At 38.3% G+C, this 19386-nt stretch overlaps 1 protein-coding gene across 3 annotated transcripts in view; it reads left to right on the forward strand.

The window, feature by feature from the left end:
* Positions 1 to 18769, forward strand: part of SAMD8 (sterile alpha motif domain containing 8) — a 33708-nt gene extending 14939 nt beyond the window's left edge. For 2 of the 3 annotated variants that reach the window (XM_050960239.1, XM_050960237.1), the window contains 5 exons: positions 59 to 648; positions 7786 to 7881; positions 9372 to 9489; positions 10326 to 10476; positions 12997 to 18769. In XM_050960239.1, the coding sequence (XP_050816196.1) occupies positions 74 to 648; positions 7786 to 7881; positions 9372 to 9489; positions 10326 to 10476; positions 12997 to 13301 (1245 nt within the window). In that variant the 5' untranslated portion in view covers positions 59 to 73 and the 3' untranslated portion in view covers positions 13302 to 18769. The remainder of the gene's footprint in view (positions 1 to 58; positions 649 to 7785; positions 7882 to 9371; positions 9490 to 10325; positions 10477 to 12996) is intronic. The other variant, XM_050960238.1, reaches the window with a different exon arrangement.
* The last annotated feature ends 617 nt before the right edge of the window (positions 18770 to 19386 follow it).

Genomic DNA, 19386 nt, shown 5'->3' on the forward strand with positions numbered 1-19386 from the left:
TTTGGACATTTTGAGCCTTATCTCTCTGCAGTATATAACTAATGTGTTTTATTGGCAGGTAGAGAGTAAGACAATGGCAGGCAACAACCAGCTTTGCATCCGACGTTGGACTACTAAGAACGTAGCCAAATGGCTAAAGGAAGAAGGCTTCTGCGAGTATGTGGACATTTTGTGCAATAGACACAGGCTGGATGGAATTACATTATTGACACTGACTGAATTTGATTTGCGATCTCCTCCTTTGGAAATCAAAGTCCTGGGAGATATCAAAAGACTAATGTTGTCGATACGCAAATTGCAGAAACAGCATATTGAGGTTTTAGAAGAGTTGGGTTACAACAGCGATAGTCCCATTGGCACAATGTCTCCTACTGTTGGCTCCCTTCAAGGTACGGATTGGTTTTGTAATGGTGAAGTACCACGGGACTGTGGACCAGTCACTGACCTGAATGCCGATCAGTATCAATACGCAAATGGGAAAAACAAACATCCTATGCGAAGACTGGACCCTGAGTACTGGAAAACAGTCTTAAGTTGTATATATGTTTTCATAGTGTTTGGCTTTACATCTTTTGTCATGGTTATAGTACATGAGCGCGTACCAGACATGCAGACATATCCACCACTACCAGACATATTTCTAGACAGGTAAGTACTTGTTCAGAAACAGAATGATGGTGTTATCACAAAATTCTTACACCTTTATAGATGATATTGTGAATTTCAATATATTTTCATAATAATCTTTCAATATCTAACACCTGGCATTGGGATATCACATTTCTGAATGTATTCACCCACAGTCTAGATTGTAATGTACTCCTATTCCCAAGAGATTAAAGAAATATAATTTTAGAAGACTTTTGTGAAGAAAGAAATTGAGCAGTTGACTTAAAGTGCTGCTGTTACTACTATACAGTTGGATTTTAAAGTAGAACTAATTACAGCAGTTTTCCTTCTTTAGCTAAATGGTTATTTAAAAGGTGTGTACACTACCTGACTTGACTGTCCCTTCCTCCCACACTCCAAGTAAATTGATTTTAAAGAATCATAACTCCCTTCTCACATGTTCATTGAAATCTCATAAGTGACACTAGTTGTTGTAATTTATATAGCAGATAGTGCTTCCATTAACATGAGGTATAAGATCTCCTTCTACCTGAGTGCTGCTTTGGTCATGTTTTAAAAACCTATTCCCTTTGGGATGCTTCACTTTCAGGTGACTTATTGTGTTGCTTTTTACTGCTGTGCTGCCCTTTCTGCCATTCTGTGTACTAGCTGTAACGTTTAATTTAGTTTGTGCTGGTGCTTCACCGAACAGGACTGTAAATAAATTGCATTTGATGACAAATTCGTGTTGCAGAGTTGGGAGCAGAGCAAGAGTTTATAGAAGAAGCAAGGCACTGAACTGGGGTAGTAGAAGAGATTGTATTTTAGACTGTAAGTGCTGTGAGGTAGGAATTGTATATTTCTTTGTGTTTGAACAGTATCAGCGTATTGTGGATGTTACTGGAACACAGTGATATGGACTGACGAGCCTTCCTGATGAGGTTTTTTGTTTTTGTTTTAAATCTCTTTAAATAGGTTTGGCCAAATGTTATCAGTGTTCTAGGGACACAGATAACAAGTTGATATCATTCAGTATATGTGCAACTCATTTTTTAGAATTGCAGAATTTGCTCTTTGAATCTCGTTCTTTGAGGCATGCGGCACTTGAACAAGATTACAACCACTTTTTGCCATTTACTTTAGTGCACCACTTTGCCTTTTAAAATATTTTCTTCCATGCAATCTTCTGTCACTTTGTGATAATCTTTGAAGTAACTATGCAATGTGTATAGCATGCTGAATAATGATGTGACAGCCCTTGACAACTGATGAACCGGCATGCTGGAGAAATAAAACAGTATAAGTGCTAATTCCACGATCAGTTTATTTGTATTTGATACTAAGAGCTCGCTTTTTTCTTCCTGGGTATGAAAAAACTGAACTGTTTCCTGCGAAACTGAGCAACTGTAGAGGAAAAAGCTTTATTGTAACCAAATAATAATTTTATTCTCAGTCACCCTTTGAACTGGATAAAGTTTGTAGTTAAAACTGGAGACTTGCAGCTTGTAAGTCTTTAATGTGGAGGAATCCATCTCTTCATCAGTTAAGACCAAATAGAGAGCTGTGATAGCTAAAGTGCTTAAACTGTGTTGCTAATATACAATTTATTTCTCCAACTTCCTTGGTCCTATACCAGTTTAAACAAAATGGTTTTTACTCCCCTTTATCACTAGGTAGAGACTGGGGTACTTCAGAATAATGAAGTACACCTCTACCCCAATATAACGCTGTCCTCAGGAGCCAAAAAATCTTTCTTGGTTATAGGTGAAACCGCATTATATCGAACTTCCTTTGATCCGCTGGAGTGGGCAGCCCCACCCCCCCTGGAGCACTGCTTTACTGTGTTGTATCCAAATTCGTGTTATATTGTGTCGCGTTATATCGGGGTAGACGTGTATAATAATACAATTAGGCTGGGAATTTGAAAGAAGCTGAGGGAAGTCCAAAGAGATTTGTTTACATTGGAAATTATTTTGTTTGTGGCTGACTGCTCAGCTAGATGTAATGAGGAATGTCAGATTTGCTGATGTAGAAGTCACTAACTGGAGTTCCATTAACATACTGTAGCAATCAGCTGTCATACATTTTCCACCTTTAGTCAAGAGATATAATTGCTCTATGCCTGGATGTGTCTGCATTTGGTAAATGGCTGTGGTAAGTAAGCCCACACATTTCCTAAACATGAATACTACCATAAAAAGCCCACTTGTTTTGAATAGTATAGGAAGTTTTTAGAGAAGGCTTATTAATTTTTATTTCTCTCAATACTCCTAATAGCCCCAACATCCCCATTATGGCTGAATGTCTGGAGTAGATGCTGCATAGAGGGGTTTGTTATAGTTGATTGTCTGTAATACTTGGTGGACTGAGTGCTAGTGAGAGAGCCATTAATTATAGACAAGGCTACGTTTTAGTCATGGGTATTTTTTAGTAAAAGTTACAGACAGGTCATGGGCAGTACACAAAAATTCACAACCCATGACCTGTCCATGACTTTTTATTAAAAATACCAGTGAATAAAATTGGGAGAGAGGAAGCATTGCCTGGGGGCCTGCAGGTGCTGGTGAAGGGTGGCCTGGCTGCTTTGGGGAGGGGGCTGCAGTGCACAGCCCAGGACCCTCACTGGTGCTTGGTGGTGGTGGGAGAGGTTGGGGCGCAGTGACAGGGTGAGGCAGGCTCTGGGCGGCACTTACCTGGGGGGCCTCCCTGGAAGCGGCGACACACGCCCCTTGCTCAGCTCTGCACGCTGCCTCTGCCTGAAGGCACTGTTCCTGCAGCTCCCATTGGCCGAGATTCTTGGCCAATGGGAGCTGCATAGCCAGCACTCTAGCGAAGGCAGCCCACAGAGCTGCCTGGCCACGCCTCTGCCTAGCAGCTGAGTGAGGGGGGTGTCGCCACTTCTGGGGAGCCCCTTCCAAGTAAGCACCACCCAGAGCCTGCCTCACCCTGTCTAGTGCCCCGAGCCCCTCTCACACCCAAACTCTGCTGCAGGAGATGGGGGTGTGGTAGCCGGAGACTGCCCCAGCAGTGGCCACTGCCCCTGGCACAAGGGCTATCTGAGCCAGGCGCACTGGCTGCTGCAGAAGTCGTGGAGGTCACGGAAAGTCACGGAATCCGTGACTTCCGTGACAAACTCGCAGCCTTAATAATAGGGGAGTGACAGTCATACTATAAATGTTTCCTTTAAATCCAGAGAGAGCAACTGCAAGAGCTACTTAGGCCACGTCCAGACTACCCGCCGTATCGGCGGGTTAAAATCGATTGTTCGGGGATCGATATATCGCGTCTAATCTAGATGCGATATATCGATCCCCGAGCGCGCTTATATCGATTCCGGAACTCCATCAACCCCAACGGAGTTCCGGAATCGACAGGGAGAGCCGCGAACATCGATCCCGCGCGGTGTGGACGGGTGAGTAATCCGATCTTAGATATTCGACTTCAGCTACGTTATTCACGTAGCTGAAGTTGCGTATCTAAGATCGATTTCCCCCCCATAGTGTGGACCAGCCCTTAGTTTCTGCTCAACCATGTGAGTTTAATGTGGAATAAATGCTCTCTTCCAAGTAGTTCTCACACACTATACTACAGACTTACTATAAAGTGCACAGAAATAAGACATGACATGTATCAGGAAAGGCTCAGTCTTGCAGCCTTTATTCATTAAAGTAGTCTCTACTTTACAGGTCGTCTCATCAAAGTTTAATCACGTGAATAAAGGCCGCACAGCCTGTCATTAATTTAGACATTACTCAGCAAGTGACGACCAAAGGGAGTGATGGAAGAAGGAGAATGACAGTTATGACAAGACTGGATACTAGAGTCTGTTCCCAGGACAGAAGTGCTGTAATCAGCATTGGGAGGGGCTTTGGTGGAGAATGTTAGCAGAAACAACCAAACCATTGTCATAGGATTACAACAGAGCCAGTGTCTGAGTAATTGCTTGTTTACCTTTTGTGTAGCAAAGGGGACATGTGACAGAGAAACAGTTTCAGCTGAAATCTGTTATTGCAAAGTGCAAATTACTGGCAGTATCAGCTTTCTGAGAAAGGAACTTCGACAAACAAGGCTAAAGAGATTCATACACAACAATTCTAATTTAATTTTTAAAAATGCTTTGTAGCTTCTCAGCAGTTCACTGATATATACAACAGATGAGGCACTAAGAGGACAGAAACTGAAAGTTTGAGTGGCCTCTCTGCAACCAGCAATACCATTAGCTTTCTACATTTTTCTTTTTTCTGATTCTCCAATCAGTACTCTTGGGGTATGTCTACATGACCCGCCTCCTCACCTCCCTCCAAAAAAAAAAAAATCCCTAAACAAACCCCTAACAACGTGGCAGTTCATCCTAGAATCTGGGTCTGCAGATGTGGGCTCACATTACGGTACTAAGAATAGTTGTGTAGATGTTTGGGGTCAGTCTCTGAAACCCACTCCTTTCCCTGCCCTTCAGAGCCTGAGTCTTGAATATCTACATGGCTCTTTTTAGCGCCCGGAGTCTTTCGCTGTGGAGACATAAATGGGATTGTGGTAGGTGTTTACCAACTATGCAAACTGTTCTACCCTCCCCATTTTCCAACACCATACTACAGCAAAGGACTGTGATCCTTGTATGTTATATAGCATTAAGTATGTTTTAAGTGCTTGTAAAATAACAAGGAAATATCACATTTTAAAAGCATATTTTCTACTGAAGCAGGGGACTGGTAGTATTCTTTGGTTTTATTTTATGCTCTGCTCACTAATTGTGACTTTGAAAAAGTTGCTTAGCTTCTAAGCTTCAGTTTGCCTATCTCGTGGGCGGGGGTGATGTTTCATTAATGTAAATATACAATGTATTATAAGTGCAAAGTAATGATTTACTAAATGTTAAATTAAAACCTATACCAAAAAGTTTGATCATGCAAGGACTCTGGAATAGCTTTGAGATTTCTAGGCATTTTAGGCTTCTCTACCCTTTCCAAGGGATTACGTTTTTGCAAGTAATAGGTGTGTCCCTCCTATCTTCTCTAGGTATATAAACATCGTACTCAAGACTGCCATCTGAGTGAGGACTTGTGTAAGAATGCATGAAGACAAAAATGAACTCTTTCTAATATTTCTCTCCCACTGCATACATCTTGACTGGGATTTTCAAAGGCGTTTAAGGATTTAGCTGCCTAATTCCTATTGAAATTCAGTGGGAATTGGACACCTAACTCACTTAAGCTTCTCTGAAAATCCTAGTATATATCTAAATTTTAGATCTCAGAAAACTATACCAAATACATTCTATTAGTGCTATAAATGTGAACTTCCTAACACTAGGAAGAGGTGAATTGAAGAGCAGAGAGAGCAGTGGTTCTAACTATGCACCACACACCATGCTCCACCCCGACTAATAAATGTTCATTATTTTCAAAGCATTCAACTTTAACTAAACTGTTAAATTAATCAGAGCTATATTTAACCTATTATCTTTGAGCAAAACTCCCATTACCATCGATGAAGATCTTTTGTTACTCAAGTCAGGGCTTGAAAACCTAGTCACTCCTACCCAGGGTGTATTTATATTTGTGGTCCAACTGAATGATCCTCCCTGTGAAGCTGCTGCATCCTTTCTTTTAAAAAAGAAGGGGGTTGCAAGGAGTGAGGAACACAAATGGTGCTAATGGGTTGAGTATATGGGGATTGGAGGAGAGATCAAGCAAATAAATAACAGGAGAAATAGGAGATTGGGTGGATATTATGGGGAAGGGGAGGATGAGGCAGAAAACAGTGTGGGGAAATACCAAAAAGTCTGTCAGGGCAAAAGCAGAAATACACTGATGATACTGCAGGTAAAAATGCATAACAGTATTAGCATTGATCTTTTAAAAAAAAGAAGTTTATAAAGAAAGCAGCAGAGACCTTGTAGCATGTATTAAATAAAAAGCTGACAGTGTGCTTAAATATAGTAGAGTGCACAATAAGCAGTACAAGATCCTCTTTTATAAATTACAGAGGTTTCTTTTGAGAGGAAGGTAGCATGGGTATTTTTCCTCATGGTTAGTGTATTACGTCCTAATCTTACAGTTCTGGCATATGAACCCTAATTACAAATTTAATTTAGACTTTATCACAGAATGAGTTTGATGGTCCTGTCATCCTGCATTGAAGAGATCTATTATGCTTTAAACACTAAATTTGAAATGGAAGTGTTTTAAGAACTTTGTACTGACTAGTTTTTTATTGCAGTTACAATATAAGTGGTGCATGATGTAAGTTAATGTGTCAAGATGAGTGATATTGTTTTGGAAATTCATTATAAAGAAACTACTAAAACCTTAAGATCAATAAGGAAATTCAGGAGGAAATCCATGTAAAACATTGAGTTTTACAATAGGTTTTGGACTTTGATCAATTTCATTTTAAATGTCCTCTAAAACATTTTTAAAATGGGTTGCGAGGGGAGTAAATAAATGAACTAGAGCTTAAGGCATTACTAAGTCTGTCAAAATAAAGTTCTTTGTGCTGTGGAAATCTTCAGTGTTAGTTTTTACCAGTTTCAGAAGAATGCAATACAAGATAGTAGTACCAACGAAACTATGGCCAAAACTTTCAAACTTGAGTGCCTGTAGATTCATATATTTAAGAGCAGAAGGAACCATTTGATTATCTAAGCAGACCTCCTATATGCTATAGAACTTTACCCAATTATGCCTGCATTGAGCCCAATAACTTGTTTGACTAAAGCATATCTTCCAGAAAGGTATCCCATCTTGATTTGAAGATTTTTAAAAATGGAGAATTTACCACTTATGTTGGTATTTTCTTTCAGTGGTTAGTCACCTTCACTCACTATTATACATTTCGGCTGAATTTCTAACTTGAATTTCTGCCTTTAATTTCCAGTGATCAGTTCTTGTTACACCTTTCTCTGATAGGTTAAAGAGCTCTTTAGTACCTGGTATCTTCTCCCTGTGAAGGTACTTGTACACTGGTAGGCATCTAAATCTTTATTTTGTCACCTAAGTACATGGGTCTTTTCAAAAAATGCGGCGCACCTGCAGCTTCCGTATACTTCAGTGGGAGCTGCAGATGCTCAACACCTTTTGAGAAATAGGCCATTAATTCAGGTGCTTAATTTAAAACACACATGTATTCATCAAAGTTAGCTCTATTATGTAGGTTAACTTTTTCCTTCTGCTTTAGTGTTCCTAGGATACCTTGGGCCTTTGCCATGACTGAAGTGTGTGGTGTGATTCTCTGCTACATTTGGCTCCTTGTTCTCCTCCTTCACAGACACAGGTAGGCAACCTAATAAAGACTGAATGTGACTGAAATCCATCATAATTACTATAGCCAAGACTTACCTTTAAACACAATTGTTATTTACATCATTAAGATGGCACGATGCGGCCATGGTACAATTCTTCCTTCCACTTCCCATAAAGAATTCCTTTGTTTCATTTATTTGTGCCTGGAGGATACCACTATTTTGTGCTACTTTACTTCCATCGGGGTGGTTGTTGCCACTTTGTTTTGCAATGCTGGTTGAATTGGGACTCCATGAAAACCAGTCTTGTATATCTCTCTCTGTCTCACCCTGTGAATGTCCATCCTTTCTAAATGACCAGCCTGTTCATAGGAACTGGGTGTATATGTCCCCAGACTGGGAGGTGAGTGACATGTCAGACATGACTAGTTCCACAACATTTCTTCCAACTGTTCTGTTCTCTTTAGTCCAGGGATTCCAGTGTGTCCTCTTCCAGGGCTTTCTCCAGAAGCTTGTAAACTTCTCTGAATGACTAGCAACTTAGTTCTAATGAGAGAACCAAGAAAAATAGTTTTACACACCTTACACTTAGAATAAACAATATCTTTGTAGTTGGGTCAGAACTGACAATTTGAGTTGATTTTTTTTTTTTCTCTTCTAGAGAAGCATAACATTAACTAGTGCCCAAGAGACAAGGCAGACAAAAACCATCTTTACTCCTTTTTGTATCGTGAGCCGAACAAGGGAATCATTGACTTGCCCATCTTAAGATCAATATTAAATGATCATAAATTTGGGAGGGTCTGATTAATTTTAGTATTGGTGCATTTTCTGTTAGTGCTTTGAAACATTTTCATCTCAACACTAAAGAGTTCATTGGACAGCTTGTGGCTGAAGGACCTGTTTGTGTGTAGGACCTCATTTAAGACTGTAGTTCCAGAGGAGAAGAATTTGTTGTTCAGAGTGCACTTGTATACAGCATCCATATTGTCCCTTTGCTGAATAGGAGATAGTATGTCACCTCGGTCTGAGGGGAAAACCCCAAGAGCATAGCAGACATGGATGAAGAATCACTTTTTTTTTTATATATATGCTTGGGAAATGAGGGATGGCATTCCTGAGACTTGGCTTTTGTCACTTTATTATGGAGAAATTGTGGGTGTAAATACTGTATTCACAGAGACATGTTGGCTTCTGAACCCTTGTATGCAGTGATCTGAATATCTGTCAGTCACTTTCACCGTGATACACAGTTCATTCAAAAATGTCAGTATTTCAGTAAGATGCCAGTACATAAAACAGCGTTACTATTTGAAAGAAAGATAATAGAAATAAAATTTAATACTGTGTTAAGCTAAATTGTTGTAGTTCAAGAAATCCCTGTCCCATTAAAAATCATGTCATGGGGATAAGTTAGAGAAGAATGCTGTAAATCTCTCAGAATTCTCTTAATTTTCATAATCAAATGTGCAAAAGTATTTGAATTCTTGCACGACTCTTGCATCCCTTTTTATTTTCCCAGGTCTATACTCTTACGCAGATTGTGTAGCTTAATGGGGACAGTGTTCTTGTTGCGTTGCTTTACAATGTTTGTTACCTCACTCTCTGTGCCAGGCCAGCATCTGCAGTGTTCCGGAAAGGTAAAGGAATATTCTTAAACGTTTGCTGGTTTTGGTTTAACCTTCTCAGATGAAAATTATTGTGATAAGGATAGTGATAGTGTAAGCACATGTAATTAGCTGCAAACTTCTGCTTGTTAAATACCGACTCGTGCAAATCAAGGATCATTAATTTGGTAGTCACTTCTACAGAGTTTTTGATAGAAAGCTCTTAAAATATTGCATTCATTTTGAGGCTTCCAGGGTAGTACTCTATGCAAATGAGAGGATTCATCAGAGGAACACATTTGAGTGACTGAAGGGGATGATTTATGAGGAATGACTGAAAAGTAAATATGTATACCTCATCTAGCCTGCTAAAATGACACACAACTGCCAGGTATTTGGAGGATGGAAACACTAAGAAGAGAGAAGGCTTATATAAGGTGTAAGCCTATAACTAAAAATAAAGGGATGAAATTATGAAAAATATTTAGGCTGAATAGCAGGAAAAACTTTTTTGACTGACTCACTAGGCTGTGGAATAAATCCTCAAGAGAATGTGTGGAAGCTCCATTATGTGAATCATTTATAGCTATGGATTAAATAAACCACAGAATTTAGAGAGAGTACTTATCACAGGTACTTTGTGTACCTCTATAATTATAGTTATAGATCCTAGTTATGCCAAAATAGAATCCATGGGCTGTTCTGATAATCTGTATTTGCAGTAAAAGTTAAAAATGGAAACTGGGTGTGTGAATTAAATATACATGGTGCTAGGCAGCAACTGAATTTCTATTAGACATGTTTGGACTATAGTAAAAAGTATTCTTAGCAATGGTTTTAAATATTAATGCTCCTGTTTTTAATTTTAGTTGTATGGCAATGTGTGGGCAAAACTTCAGCGAGCATTTGCAATATGGAGTGGTTTTGGAATGACACTCACTGGAGTACATACATGTGGAGACTACATGTTCAGTGGCCATACTGTTGTACTGACTATGCTGAACTTCTTTGTCACTGAATGTAAGTACACAATGCCAGTGTTGAAACATGTATAAGTATTATGGAGAGATTGCAATTATTGTAATTAAGAGGCATACTCCTTCCCTATTTTTATTTCTTCCATTCTCAAAATCTCCTCCTTTTATGACTGAAAGCTTTCATGATTAGTGTTGAGCTGGAGATGGAAATTACTTAAAAAGAACAAAGTCCCTGAGTATTTTGACCAACCTTAGCTATTTCTAATGTGCCAATCACTGTAGAATCTGGGTGTCCTAAAAGATTAGCATGGCATGTGCTTGATAAGATTTGCCTAGACTTTTTTCCGTACAGTCACTTGAACATCTAATGTACCTAGCACATTTTGGGTGCTATAAATGAAAAAACTGCAGTTTGATAGTTAATGAAGATCCGACCTGTAATAACTGGAAAGTGAAGGGTAAGTGGTTTTCAGAATGCACCTAGCTACTTTTCATGGCCCCAAAACAGATTTCTTGCCAGACTTCCTGCCTGCCTTGTAAAAGTGCTTACGGGGGGAGCCTGAGCAGTTCTAGGACATACATTCCATATAGAAGCTGATGAAATGGATTTTCTTAGCACCTTCAGGCTCAGAAGCATTTGGGTGGGGTTTTGGTAACCCCAGCCCCAAAGGCAACTTTCTAAAAAGATTTTAACAAGTGAAGATTGGGTGTGGAAAATGGAAGTGCCATATCAGTTTCAACCACAGTGTCACTGCCATGTTTTTTAAATCTTAAATAAACTAAACAGAGATGTGATCATGCTGTTCAAGTTGCTTTCTTGTACAGCAGTGGCCTTCCATTCTTCTTCAACTGTGCGTACCCATGCTCATATTTTCCCTTTCTCGATTACTTTTCTCAGTTCTCAAATAAAATTGAGAAGTTGCCTTTACATTGCGTTATCCTTATCTGATCCCCACTCTTTTTTTGTGTTTCATCCCTTTTTCCTGCACTGTCTTTCCTTGCATCTCTGCTCTGTGTGCACCAGCAGTAGATTGGGATCGACTAGAATCCTGATCTTTAAAGCAGTGGCATGCTCTCGGTGATTGGGATTCTAGTTACGTTTGTTGTGCTGCTAAGGCACACAGATTGAGCGGAAAGGCAGTGGAGAGCAACTTCAGAGCCAGACAGGAATAAGGGCATATTGAGAAACAGCATGGCAGGTACATGGCCTTGATTCTATTCTTACAAGATGTGTATGAATGGCAACTCTCCAACTGTGGACCAGTATCTCTTGGGATTTTCTTAATGTACGATTTTGAAAGAGTACACTGTAATCTAGCTGTATGACACTGCTTTGTGCTGTGGAACCCCTTTAAATGATCTTTCTCACTCTCTTCAGTTTAGTTGCATCTGTATTAAACCTTTAAATTAGAATAAAGTTTAGAATAGGCTAATCAAACTTCCTGTATGTGACTATTAAAATCATGTAATATACAAGTAAAAGGCACATTATTAGTGCTAAAGACCTATAAAGAGGATTGATAAAAGATATACCCAAGTGAGTTGTCATGAAAATGCAAAGTAGTTAAAAATACTTTGGTATGTCAATACCTCAGGGTGAGTAAAAAGTATTAAGCCTTGTCTACAACTAAAGAAACTCCCACATGCTACTTGTTCAAGGGAGACTGAGAGTATAGCTCTCTAAATTTACTATGGTGCTTTAGTTATCACTTTGGTAGGCATTTTACAAATACCTCAGTGAGTAGTAGTTCTGAATAGCAGAGCAATATCACAGTAATTCAGATTTAGTATTAAAATTAATAGATTCTTAAAGTGTGGTTATGTAATGGATACAATAAGCTTCTTAACATGAGTCTAGTACTTAGAAAATAAAACTTTACAAAGATACAAGTTTTTTTGACTGGTCTTCACACGGTACTTGATGCTGATATTAATTATCTATCACTTATTGTTAGTAATTCAAAATGTGACTTTTTTTTAATGCATTAAACAGCAAATTAAGAGAGCTAGCTCGACTAGGAACTGAATTACCTCAAAATCAGTTATACATGCACACCTGGAAACTTCTTTCTCTTTTAAAAAAAAAAAAAGTATGCTAGACCTACCTATATCTGTATAGCTGCCACTGGAGAAGGTATTCTGTTTGTAGTCATGCCATATGTTGTTGTGTAATAGAGCCCTGCAGCGGGACTGGGATTCTGCAGGACCCGCTGCCATAATGACAGGAGCCAGGAGTAAAGAATAGTCCCGGACGGGGCCCTACTGTGCATTATTTCTAAGTACTGTTAAGTGCTCCCTTTCGCCCATGTGGTTGTTGCACTTCAGCGATGGGTGAAGTGATTCATAGTCATACTTCTTAATGAAGAATTCTGAAGTAAGTTAATTGGGCTGTGTATATGAATACCGGATCAGTCCCCTAATTTGTTCAGTCCTTTGGATTGCTGTGTAAATGTAAGATCATGTCAAGTGTCTGATGGGAGTGGGTGTAGTCAACTTGCTAAGAACCTTGGTTTGTGAAACATTCTAGGTGAATCTTTTAACTTGATACTTTGTCGTTTGCTAGATACACCAAGAAGCTGGAACTTCTTGCATACTTTATCCTGGGTCCTGAATCTCTTTGGAATCTTCTTCATTTTGGCTGCACATGAACATTACTCTATAGATGTCTTCATTGCCTTCTACATCACCACAAGACTCTTTTTGTACTACCACACATTGGCTAATACCAGAGCATATCAGCAGAGTAGGAGAGCGAGAATCTGGTTTCCAATGTTTTCTTTTTTTGAATGCAACGTTAATGGTACAGTTCCTAATGAGTATTGCTGGCCCTTTTCAAAACCTACAATAATGAGAAAGTTAATTGGATGAAGAGTACCTAGTTTAATCTAAGTTAGTATGAAGTATTCGTAACAAATCTCTACAGAACTAGCTGGAAACAGAAGATAACTGTTTCCATCCCTGTGGTCTCCTCATGCCCCGCTTCTTAGATTCTCAGTCACAAAGTTGGGATTTCCATACTTCATAAGGTAGTAGTAGAATCTAACACTAGGAGGATAGGTAGAGGCTGCCCATAGATCATTATGAATCTGAAATAGAGAAGTCGTCATTACCATTGGCATGATTCTACAAAAATGCTTTAGGGTAGAGAATAACTTACACCTTTAATGTATGCTTTACCAGACTTGCTGTTTTGAAGTCCAGATGATCTCTGGTAACTTGAATATTTACCTGTTCAAGTAAAGCTAAATACTAATTTGTTAGCCACTGACTTATATTTAATATTATTTTTAAAAGTAACTTTTTCTGTTGAGGCATGTACACTTAGAAAATGAGATTCTGAAGAGTAGCTTGTCACAATAAGGAAAGTAGTGTAGCTCTTTACTAAATGGTTTCCCAGAAATCTTAAATAAGAATTCTGAAAAAGGTATAATGGACAATACGTGTTGTGTATATACAGAAGGCCAAAGATGAAACTGCCTGCTTTTTTGATTTGGGAGTTGTCAGCTATTAAGATGATGTTTGAACAGGGCTTATTTGGTCAGAGTAAACGGTTTATGCCATTGTCCTACTGCTTAGACAGTTTCTTGTTGGTTTAGAAAGGAAAGCTACATCTGTTGAAAACGAAGATGAGGTAGCTTAAGTGCTTTAGAGTCATATAGTTACTCTCTCTTCTGTATGGTTTATCAAATACTTCACCTAAACCTATGCATGCTTTTTATGAGCAACTCTTTAATCACTAGAAGAATAGAACAGTTAAATTTATCTTGAAGTAACATAGTGCCTCGTAAATAGATGGGGAAATGCATGTAGTGATATCCCTCCACCCCCTTCAGGAAAAGTTTTAAAAGCAAGTTTCAAAAATAGTGTTAATGTTGATCTTTTTTATTTTATTTTTTTTTTGTCCCAATCCATCTGGTATCAGCAAATGTTGAACATATTTGAATGCGTAAGGGTTTTTTGATGAACTGTATATACAGTAAAATGCTTTATACTTAGTCTTAGAAATTATGAAAATAGACTGGTTGTTAGAAATAAGCTGCTTGTTTATGACACTAGTAGTTACAGTATCTTAAGCGGTTTAACTTTTATCACTTTTTTTGAGAGAGCCTGATTTTGCTTGTGAAAGACTAGTGGTTAGAACTGGAGCCTGAAGTAGTGTGTGCAAGCAGGGCCCATACTTGTTAGTGATCTTACAAACCGTTATCCATATATTTTTTGTGTGCAAGAAGGTAGCTTTAACTATAGTTACTCAAATTTAATGGGGAATAGTAGTTTAATTTGAGTTGCAAATTGCAACAAATACATAAATTTTGGTTATTATCACGTTAATTCACTATCCCATAATTTCAGAATAACTAATGTGTGAGAAGAGGTAGTGGAATGTCAGCCTTAAAAAATTTCCATGACAGTTTGCCATCCCGATACAAACTGTTCACTCCCACTTTACAGTGACTATAGGAAAACTGAAATACATGCAGTACTTGCCTGTCAACAACAACAAATTTACCCCGGCAAGTAGAATTTTGCAAGACTTAATTAGGTATTTGAAGCTCAGTCTAGTATGGTCTCCCATCTCTACATTTATCGGCCGTAACAAAGATACTTTAAACTTGGAATTAGAAACAGTAATTAAGGAGAGAATATATTACCAGCTCTTCAGAATGTTTATTTTAAAAGTCTGAATTTATTTAGTTCCTGTTCCTGGGACGAATTCCATATCCCAGAGCATCTGTACCAAATGCAGGAGCACACCTAGTGTAAGCTGCATTGCTCTGCAGACTTTGATATCTGTAACATTCCTGTTCTTTAACAAACCTGCTGCTAATGGTAAAGCATCCAAACCTGCTGAGTGCTCCCAGCACCTAAACTAGGGAAATGCACTGACACTTTGCAAAACAGAATCTTTAATCTCCAAGGATTTATGTTTTTATGATTAAATATTTGTTTGCTACCCCAGTCTTCCTGATACGAACAGGCAGTCTGAACATTCCTCTTAGTACTCTGGAATAAAAAGTTCCCAGTTATGGGGGGACACTTGCTTCTGTAGTGCCCAGTAATTAATTGGGCCATTGTTTAACAGTGTTATTTCTTTACACATTTTGGACACACATTAAAGTGTTAAAGATTTATATTCTCTGAGGTTTTTGATACTTTAGGGAAAACAGGAATAAAAAATGCAGCTAAATTTGCAAAGCTGTTGACTCTGACTGTAACTCCAGACTGCTGACCAGCTTAGCTGTGTCTCAATTGTAGAATTTTTTCAGTCTTATTTACTCGTGTCTAGTAAAGCAAAAAGTTCTATAACTTATCACAGAAGTGTTTACATAACCTAAAACGACATCTCAAGATTTTTAGGTGTAATACTTAAAAGTTCAAATCTTTGTTTTTGAAAGCATAAACATTCTTGGGTTTTTATTTTGCCTCCAGCTTTATTTATTTCTCAAGTGCTGTTTACATCTAAAGTATTGTCAAGTCAGTATTGTGGTTTGTTTTGAATATTTTTATGAAAATAGGATATTTGCTATCAACACAATTGCTTTATGTATTCACACACTGATCCTCTTGCTGCTAAGAATCTGTTTCCGATACTTGTAACATGCGGGACTGATTTTCTGGGAACTGGGCAGGGTATTAAGACTGTCAATCCTTCTGTTTCTTGGAGGTTAGGCATCTCTGCCAATAGACACAAATACAGTAGCTCGTAACAACTTTCTGACTATAAAGAGAAAACAAAATATTTCAGGTTCTTTTATTCAGAGTTTCAAAACAAGGGTTGGCCCTTAAAGCAATATTGGCAACTTGATTAGACTTTTCCCTCCCAATTTGTTTCAAAGTCAAGCAAGGTACAGAATTTTAAAATGTTTTTATACAGGTTTTTTGCCGCTGCTTTTAACAAGTCTTGGTGTTTGTTTTGCAGCAGAAAGGTTGGGCCTGAATAATGCTAAACGTACTCTATCTTGCTGTGCCTCCCCTTTTATGACCTCACACACCTGCATGCTGCCTCCTCTATGCCATCTTACCTGCAGCTCTTTCTGGCAGATGCTCTGTTGCAAAGCCTGGGGTAAAACCATACATGAGTTCACCCTCAAAACGGGACATGTGTGATGTCATCAGGTTAGTGCTTTATACAGGAAGTGCAAATGATGAGCAAACCCAAGAAGTGGACTTTCAAACACACAAAGTAAATAAACTGAATAAAATAGAAAAACATTTCTCTAATCTTTCAGTTACAAGGAATACCTGAGATTATTGGAACAGTAGGGTCAGATTTACAGATTCCCCCTCCCCCTCCACTCCCAAAAAAACAAAAAACCTGATTATGTCCCTTTTAACTTGGCTGAAATAGTTAAGCCACAGAGTCCCTCAGGACCTCAATACTTAAGGCAAAAGTGTAAATTCAGGCTTAGATTTTGGTGTCTGTAGTGATGATGAAAGGGGAAAGTGCCCTTTCTTGGTCTCGTGACATAAGAAGACTGAAAGCTACATGCAAATTTTTTGTGTTCAAAATATCAGGTCTTGATTCTCCTTGCTGGAGGATTCCTCTGAGGCCTGGAAAATTAATGGGATTGTGACACTACCAGAGAGTGAACCTGAATAAAAAGTACTTTTTAAAATCTGTTTAACGCAAACTCCTGACAAAGACTTGGGAGAGAATCCTTTTTATCAAAGATTCAACACCTCTGCTTTTCAACTGAGGACTCAAAGCTTCCGCTCCACTTCTCTCTTTCTTTTATGGAGTCCTCCAGCAAAAACAGGACAACTCAATAGTTCTGATATTTCTAAGAAAATCAAATAAGCAGAAACACTTCAATAGGCCCCCAAGTCCTCAGACTTTCAGACTGACTTAGAGCCAGATCTTGCAAGGTGTTAAGCATATGCTTAACTTTAAGCACACGAGGAGACCCATTAGCTTCAGTGAGATTACTTGTGCTTTTAAGTGCTTTTCTGGATCTGGCCCAGTGTGTTCAGCACCATGTGGAACTGAGCCCTTATATGATAAATAAGTGGGCACATGATTTTGTTTTCTATTTTAGGTCTCATTAAATCTCCATGCACCATATGGAAAACATGTTCCAATAGAATATCTAAGATAAACGAATATTCGAAGTAAAGTCACTTCTGTAGAGATGACATCAAATCTAGGACCATTGGTATTAGTGGTTTGATGTTACAAGATGCAGAGCTCAGTGAAAATGAGCTGGAAATTCCAACTGCCAGTGCTAATATGGTAAATAAAACCTTTTTACAAGTTTCTAACCCCACAAGCCACAAAACTTGGCTAATTTATAAATGTGTAGATTGTTCAATGTAGCAATTCTTGATCTGTTTTCCCAGTGAAATTTACTGTGGTGTTGAACAAAAATCAATATTTAAAACAGCATTCCTAAAGTCTGCATAACGTTTTATTAGCACAGCAGTGTTAGATACTTACACACTACAGTGCTACACTGTTTCATTACTAGTTACATAATTTCTTAGTACAACAAAATCAAGTTGCTTGGAAGTGTCTGAGTTTAATGGAAGTTCTTTTGTAGACTTCAAGTACCACATGACTAATAATTCATTATTTTTATTATTTCCTTTCTGTATTGTTTGTTCTATTTGAGAAGATTAAGATATTTTTGTGAAGAAGGATTTTGCCATAATTTATGTTGCTTTATTCAAAACAATTTAGGCTTCTTTAAACAAAATTCACCTATGGTAATTATAAAGCCGATGTGGCTTTGTAGGGTTGGCAGTTTATAATTAGTAGATACCCCAGCAATGATCTAATGTGAACTGTGAATTACCTCGCCTGCCTAAAGGCCTTTTTGTGTCAAGGATTAATTGGTAGACCACTAATAATCCATATATATGTATTTTTCTGGTGTTCCTTTGAGACATTGTCTGATTTTTATGATTTGACTGAAACAGTCTTTTGTTGTGGGCAAAGTTGACATGGAATTAACCTACAAAATAGTTCTCCTTTTATTGTAAATGTCTTTCTGAACAGTAAAAGGCACAGTACTATATTACATCTGTTCTCAGTCATCCATTTTGTAGTTTCTGGTAATGTCCACAGCTTGAGCCACGAGTGTGCTACAATAAATGGAATGTACATAGTTCTACGTGATATACGTTTTCAGAACAGAGTTGTGGTAGTTGTGTAAGAATTTAAAATACTTTTTAAAAGTGGAGCATATTGAATTCATGTATTAACCCCATGATTTAAGTAGTGACTTTACTTTAAACTTAATGTAATGTCCTCTTTCATTCAACTGTAAGTGACTTATTTATACAGAGGAATTACAGACTACACTAATGTATAGTGCTTAGCGTAACAAGGTGTATAAAAACTAGTACTTAAAGGTTTTTGGGGAAAATGTTTCTTTGCACTAAACACAGATCTTTTTAGTTAAGTATTCACTCACTCACTCTCTCTCTCTCTCTCTCTCTCTCTCTCTCTCTCTCTCTCTCGTGTTACTTGAAGGTTTGAAAGTTCCTGTGGCCGTGAAGTTTGAAGCACAGTAATGTAAATAAGTAAATATTGTTTTGACTCTAAAATTAAACCCAGATTTAATTAATATATTTTTATCTTGTATTAAAACAAATATTTAAAAGCATTAAAAATAAAATCTTTAGAAGACGGCTGAAGACTGCTTTTTATTTTAAATTTAAGTGACTGGTCAAGTATCTAGTGAGGTATTGGTGACGGGGCACCAAAGCTGTACATTACATTTGTAAACATGGAAAATAGTGGTAGAACAGGGGCCTGGGTGTCAGGACTCAACACCTAGCCCCACTACGGTCAGACTTCCTTTATGACATTTGAGTCACTTGACCTCTGTCTACTTACTCATATCAACCCCCCACACACACACACACTTTGTTCCCATCCCCACACACCCGTTACTAGCACCTAACCCGTCCTCCTCTGCTTACTCCCGTCTCTGGCTCCTGCAACCTCCTCTTC

Source organism: Gopherus flavomarginatus, chromosome 6, assembly GCF_025201925.1.
Source record: "Gopherus flavomarginatus isolate rGopFla2 chromosome 6, rGopFla2.mat.asm, whole genome shotgun sequence".
Taxonomy (NCBI): domain Eukaryota; kingdom Metazoa; phylum Chordata; order Testudines; family Testudinidae; genus Gopherus; species Gopherus flavomarginatus.